The 6,895-nt window shown below is 42.4% G+C and overlaps 1 protein-coding gene across 2 annotated transcripts; it reads left to right on the forward strand.

Moving 5' to 3' along the window:
- Window positions 1–301: 301 nt before the first annotated feature.
- On the forward strand, window positions 302–5,587 carry lrrc42 (leucine rich repeat containing 42). Of its 2 annotated transcripts, none has more exons than XM_021614095.3 (7): window positions 302–1,339; window positions 1,521–1,652; window positions 2,156–2,277; window positions 2,544–2,629; window positions 4,027–4,140; window positions 4,590–4,674; window positions 4,961–5,587. In XM_021614095.3, the coding sequence occupies exons 1-7, from the start codon at window positions 936–938 to the stop codon at window positions 5,308–5,310; spliced, it is 1,293 nt and encodes a 430-aa protein (XP_021469770.3). In that variant the 5' UTR covers window positions 302–935; the 3' UTR covers window positions 5,311–5,587. The 2 variants fall into 2 exon arrangements, with proteins under 2 accessions (XP_021469770.3, XP_021469771.3); XM_021614096.3 differs by having other exon boundaries at window positions 501–1,339; window positions 2,159–2,277.
- Window positions 5,588–6,895: the final 1,308 nt, after the last annotated feature.

Consider the following 6,895-nt stretch of genomic DNA (forward strand, 5'->3'; position numbering starts at 1 on the left):
GACCAAGTCCTTATTATGGCAAATAAGCAAAGAGAAACAACAGTCCATCATTATTTTAAAACATGAAGGTCAGTCAATCCGAGACATTTCAAGAACTTTGAAAGTTTCTTCAAGTGCAGTCACAAAAACCATGAAGCGCTATGATGAACCTTGCTCTCACGAGGACCGCCACAGCAAAGGAAGACCCAGAGTTACTTCTGCTGCAGAGGATATGTTCATGTTTTTGTGGCCCCACGCCCATCAAAGTTCCTCATCCCTGATCTAGTCCAATGTTCCTCTTAGTTTTCATACATTTTCTTTTGTAGATATAGCAAACTTCACTTGAGGTCATGTTTAGCTATATTACCTATTCTCAGTTATATTAAAAAAAACGTTATAAGAATCTTTCTGTTTGGACGTTAAATGACGAGGCAGAGACATTGATGCGAGTAACCAGTTCAGTACATTGCAACACTTCCGGGTATCGCAGTAATTAACGTTTACCAACAGGCGGCATCACTGTGCCATCTTACACCCATAACACTTTTTTTTCCCAATGACTGTTTAATCTTTCAACTGACTTTTCTACCTATTACTGAGTTTATAATACAACTTTAGTTTATAGTTAAGTCCTCTTTTATTTGTTGTCTTTAGTAACTTATCTATTGTCTTTTGCGAGTTTTGTTGGATGTTGAAATATTGTTGTACTAAATTGACGGAGCAAAATATATATATTTTTCTTCATGGATTGTAGGTTATCAACGTGAGGGACCTTTATTGTGAAGGACGAATGAATACCCAAGACGTCGTTTTAGACAGGCCCAGTTCAGCCAGAATTATTAACGGAAGCTGGCGGCAGAATCGAACATCTCCTTAGTTAACACGATTTGATGGTTAGCTACTGTAGCTAGATGAATGCTGTGGAAAGACGTTAATTCGTAGTAAAGTCTTATAAAATGGGCGACCTTGACTCTGGCATAGTATATGTGCGCGAGAGAGGACAGCTTCGTCGCGTCAATAACATTGTGCTCGCGGAGACGAAGCCGCCTTCATCATCATCACACAGAACAACAAACCCTCTGGCGTTGAAAAAGGAGCATTTCGTCTTCACCTATAACAAAGAAGGCAGTTTGAAGTACACTGCCAAATCCCTCTACGACATATCTCTGCTGTTTGTGGCGTACAACATCAACCATGTCGATTCTCTCGAAGGATTTCCTGAACAAGTAGGGGACAGACTCTTCGCCGCCGCGGAGGAAAAACAGATATTTTCAGATCCTGATGCAGCCCCCAAGGCTCTGCAGTTGTTCAGTGATGCATACGGGGACATAGTGCTCGGGTCACTTTGTTTGCGGCATAGGTAAGGACAGAGCTTGGTTATAAACACCTTCCATGTCACATTGTAGTTAGCCTACATACCCCACCTTGTAGTACCACCAACATTATGTAACCTTCAACCTACAGCCAATTTAGGAACTTGCGATGCACTTCATTGACAGTTCATACATGGGCTGGCTGCCTGTTGCCTTGTTTCCGTACAGGTTTCCTTTGCTGTCTGAAAAGCTGGAAGAGATAAAAACGTTTCATAGTCTGAAGTGCCTGGATCTCTTTGGCTGCAGACTGGGAGACAGCCACGACATCTTCCAACATCTCACATCAGATGCATTGTCCAGGTATGAATATATTGTGTTGTTGTTCTATCGTACAGTACAATGCCTAATTAATTCACTGAGGCTGAGCTGCACGTGTGTGATTGACCCTGATGTGTCTTTAGCAGGCAGATTTAAAATGGTTCTGGGTGGTGGTTCGCCTAACCATATTGGGCTCCCGAGTGACACAGCGGTCTAAGGCACTGCATCTCAGCGCTAGAGGTGTCACTACAGACCCTGGTTAGATTCTGGGCTGTAATCACAACCGGCCGTAATTGGGAGTCCCATAGGGTGGCGCACAATTGGCCCAGCGGCGTCTGGGTTAGGCTGTCATTGTAAATAAGAATTTGTTCTTAACTTGCCTTTTTATAATTCAAATAACCCCCAATCGTAACCTCAACCAATTTAGGTCTCTAGGCCTAAGCTTTTGATGTGTGTGCCGAGTATCCACTTCCTTGTAAAGTTAGTCCTGTGTCTGTCTCCCCATCAGCCTGGTCCAATTGTAGTTCTCCTCTCCTTTTTCTCAGTAGCCTGGTCCAGCTGTCCCTGGGTGGTAACAGCCTGTCAGACCAGGGTCTCCAGAGACTGACAGCCCCTGTCAGGATGATGAGGAGGGGGCTGAGACACCTACATATACTGGACCTGTCCTGTGAGTAGTCTGTTATGGGGGCATCTCAATAGTACAGCATGGCTTCCTAGTCCCATCTTTAGTTATTTGCACAGCTAGGAAGGAAATCTGAATCGTGAAAGCAGATTCTTCTTAGTGATGCCATATATGTTTTGTGATTTTTAATCTGTCCTGTTCTGTTCCAGCTAGTGAAGATGGGAGGGGAGACAAGGTCAGGAAGTCTTAGATGGTCCAGGGGACACACAGCATAGCTCTAAACCGGATGTTTTCACTTCTCTTTCCAACAGACAACCCGATCACTGAGAAGGCAGTTGGATATCTCACATGCCTCCCAAAGTTACAAGGTCTTGATGTATCAGGAACTAACATAAAGGTGAGAAGGTTTTGACTCTGTACTTCTCCCTGTCACAAGACCAGGGTTCCAGACTAACATTTTCCCCTGGTGGTACTGGTGCCTCTTTAAGTTTTTCAGTTGGGTGGCACCAACCTATGCACATAAATAACATTTTAGTATATAAAGTAATTCAGTGCTTTATTAAAAAGTGTAGTAGACCACAATAAATACATTTAGTCATATTTTCATGTTGTGATTTTAAAATATTTGAATGTGCAACATAATCCAGTGATTTGTAATACATTTTAAATTGACAAATTAGACAAATTATATTTTACTGTTAAAATAGAGCTCCAGAAATGTCTAATTATTTTAGTTTTTTTGCTTCAATAGAGATGAATTAGCCTGCATCTTAATGTGCACTAATATCGTAGACTCATTTTAATTGGGGCTAATTCACCACCTGATTAAGTGAAAACTCAAAAAACACATTAGTAAGATCGCTGACGCTAACTCTAAAGATATTACCCACTGCTAGTAGCCATGTATTCATCTAACAGTACATTTTGAATGGCTCAAATGTTGTAGCCTATTGCCCAGTGAGGCCTATGTAATCCCAGTAGGGCCTATGCAATCCCAGTGAGGACTATGCAATCCCAGTGAGTCCTATGCAATCCCAGTGAGTCCTATGCAATCCCAGTGAGTCCTATGCAATCCCAGTGAGTCCTATGCAATCCCAGTGAGGCCTATGCAATCCCAGTGAGGCCTATGCAATCCCAGTGAGGCCTATGCAATCCCAGTGAGGCCTATGCAATCCCAGTGAGGCCTATGCAATCCCAGTGAGGCCTATGCAATCCCAGTGAGGCCTATGCAATCCCAGTGAGGCCTATGCAATCCCAGTGAGGCCTATGCGGATTTCACATGGTCCGTATCTCAAAGCCATATCAAATATGTTGGTTGTAAAAAATAGTTGCCATTGAGAGCTGAGTAAAAAAAATAACCTACAGAAAGCTGAACCTCCTTTCTTCAACGGTGACAACATGATAGCCGTGTTTTCCGTAGGATAGGATTTTGAAATGTTATACAATCAGAACACAGAGCATTTTATTTCCCGGGAGAGGGAGCGTGTCTCGCTCGGTACACAGCAGCAGGCACCAGTGAAAAGGGACAGACAGACACTTTTTCATTACAGGAATAATGTACCACTTTACTCGTTTGACCAAATCCATGTTTTTAGCTTTCTATAAAATAAGATGTTTTTTGAGTGAGGTGACCGTGTAGAATGTGCGGCTGGCACCGTCTGGAGCCCTGCACCAGACCATAGCTAAGATTCTATCCTGACCCCTTTGTTTCCAATCTGTAACATGTCTTCCACAAGATGGCACCGCTGATCCCTAACAGAACTGAGGGTGAAATGTATACTATTTGATTCCCAGGTTGGCCCGTCATTCAAGCAGACCGTGAGGAACACCATGGGGTTGGTCCTGTCTGAGAAACTACTGGAGGCCTTCGACCACTCCTGTTGTAAAACACAAGGCTGGGCAGAACAGGTAACACCTGTTGTAAAACACAAGGCTGGGCAAAACAGGTAACACTCCTGTTGTAAAACACAAGGCTGGGCAAAACAGGTAACACTCCTGTTGTAAAACACAAGGCTGGGCAGAACAGGTAACACTCCTGTTGTAAAACACAATGCTGGGCAGAACAGGTAACACTCCTGTTGTAAAACACAATGCTGGGCAGAACAGGTAACACTCCTGTTGTAAAACACAAGGCTGGGCAAAACAGGTAACACTCCTGTTGTAAAACACAAGGCTGGGCAGAACAGGTAACACTCCTGTTGTAAAACACAAGGCTGGGCAAAACAGGTAACACTCCTGTTGTAAAACACAAGGCTGGGCAGAACAGGTAACACTCCTGTTGTAAAACACACATTTGTGGTACTAAAGTAGTTTATTGATAACTTGTTTTATTTGTATGGCATGTATGTTTGTGACAGGTTGTAAACCAGTGGGAGTTGAGTGCAACAGAACTGCCCAAACTAAAGAAGATCCAAGAGTCAAGAACATCAGCTATTCGCTTTTGTAAGTGTTAACATCCTTTTGTATATACACATCACTATTTTAATGAAAGACCATTTTAAAGCTGACCAGGTCGGGATCTGTCTGTTCTTTAGCCCAATCTTAGCCATGCCATACATGTCAGAGGTTAGGGGAATTGGCTATAAGCACATTCCCGATCTGAACCGGGCTATTTTCTAAGCTTGTCTGTCTCTGCAGTGGCCAGTTTGGTGGTGTTTTTATATACAATATATGGCTGTCAATACAGGTGCTGTTGTTGTAAACAAGACAATTACTATTTGCTCTTCAGTTGGCAGAGAGAAGTTTGTCAGAGGAATCCTGAGCGCATCACCTCTGGTCCAGGATAAAGAACAAGACAAAACCAGGGAGAGGATACATTTGTATAAACCAGCAGCAAGCACACACACACATCAGACCCAATGCACAGGGACTAAAAGTGGACAAATTAAGACCTCGTCACTCGACAGCGTTGAAATCGCAGGGTCCACCAACGGACATGTAAAACCCTGTTCACAGAACAAGAAGAGGCCTCGTAAACACCAGGTCGGGGACAGTGGTCATCACAGCCCTCCTGTTAAACGCGCTTCTTCATCACCAGCTCTCACAGCAGGCGATTTGGATCTACTCAACAGTTACTGATGCTTCGTCTCCTCCGTAGCCGAGGTCCACAGTCTCCAAATGTGTGTGTGTGTGTGTGTGTGGGGGTGTGTTTTCGTGTTTTTCGACAATGCACTGCTCAATTTGAACTCTTCCTGATGTCATGCATCCAGTAGAGTTCAGCTTTCACCTCTAGGTTAGCTTTGGTTTTTAGTTTTTGTTTTAGCTGGAGGAACATTTAGTGTTTTCTTCGTCAATCTGCTGCTTATTTACGTTTTAAACTTTTTACAAATAAAAGTATATTGTTTTATTATTGTAACTGTTCCAAGATTCTGATCATTGGTGTGGATCCGGTCTCTGATGACAGAATGTTCACATAGCCAGAGTACACACCTTCGATTTGGTTCAGAGATTAGGGGATGGATGTGGCAGTCAGTCTAGCATAGGGTGACCAGACGTCCCCGTTTTCCCGGGGACAGTCCTTGTTTTTGGTGGCCTGCCCCCGGAAATGTCCCCGTTTTTAACTGTGCGTTTAAAAACAGACTGCAAAGTGAAATAATATTATACGTGGCAAGACCGGGCAGCAGAGCCTACCGGTTGACGTCTCAATCGCGTTGTGCTTGTTTCGTCCAGCAGAGGGGGCTGCTCACTATAGTAGCTTCACTCACTCTTCTTCTAACTACTTGCTCGCGCTAGTTGTAGAGAGAACTGCTGTGGAAAACTCGGCCAGAAGTTAGCAACTGTCAAGTGAATCCACAACATCACCACAAACAAACAAAGTTACACTTGTTTGGGATACTAACTAATGATGTTATAATGTCACTATTATATAGATAGATGCTCTGCTTTATAAGGTTTTACATAGGTTATGTCGACTAAGTTATCTAGCTAGCCAGCTACTGTCATGGTAACTAGGTAAAAGAAAAACGTTCACATGTAAACATGCAGTGGACGAGCTATTTTGAAAATATGATTATATTAAATTAATGCACAATTAATTATGATAATATTTATTTGTACATTACAATTTTAATGGTTTGGCATTATAAGTAGTGTGAAAATATATTTAGACATTTTCATGGAAAACATCATAATGTTTTCTGTTAGAGTGAAGAAGAGTGAAAGAGAGAGGAGGAAAGGTATATGATTACAGAGACTGCCAATTTATTATTGCAAACCATTTTTATAGATAAAATACAAAAATGAGGCAAGCAATGGGAATCTGTTAACCAAAGTATTTTATCTAATAGTGTACTATTTATTATTAATTGGAGAAGGAAAAATTAAGGGAGTAAAAAAGAGTGAAGCGAGGAGAGTGTGGAAGAGTGAGGTGGAAAGGTGAAGAGCAGGAAGACGAGTGGAGAAAGATTGGAGGAGAAGAAAAGGTTAAGAGAGTAAGAAGAGTGACGACACAAGGAGAGTGAAGAGCAGACCGGAGGTACAATGGCTCTTTCCCAGAAACGGAAATGCTATTTTATTGACAACATGAGAGAATTTCCATTTATACGCTCAGGTCAAGACGATAGAATGGTTCACTGCACCCTTTGTAATTCCTCTTTTTCAATTGGCAGTGGGGGAAGAACAGCAGTGGTAGAACATCAGCAGACAAAAAAGCTTAAAGCCTCTC

This window comes from Oncorhynchus mykiss, chromosome 8, assembly GCF_057628025.1.
Source record: "Oncorhynchus mykiss isolate SJ-2025 chromosome 8, ASM5762802v1, whole genome shotgun sequence".
Taxonomy (NCBI): Eukaryota; Metazoa; Chordata; class Actinopteri; order Salmoniformes; family Salmonidae; genus Oncorhynchus; species Oncorhynchus mykiss.

What these genes read in the sequence shown, in the direction of transcription:
- lrrc42 (XM_021614095.3), top strand. Translation starts at nt 936, where the DNA reads ATGGGCGACCTTGACTCTGGCATAGTATATGTGCGCGAGAGAGGACAG. An exon ending in TCACTTTGTTTGCGGCATAG is followed by an intron (nt 1,340 to 1,520) that starts GTAAGGACAGAG and finishes GTTTCCGTACAG; the next exon opens with GTTTCCTTTGCTGTCTGAAA. An exon ending in ACATCAGATGCATTGTCCAG is followed by an intron (nt 1,653 to 2,155) that starts GTATGAATATAT and finishes CCTTTTTCTCAG; the next exon opens with TAGCCTGGTCCAGCTGTCCC.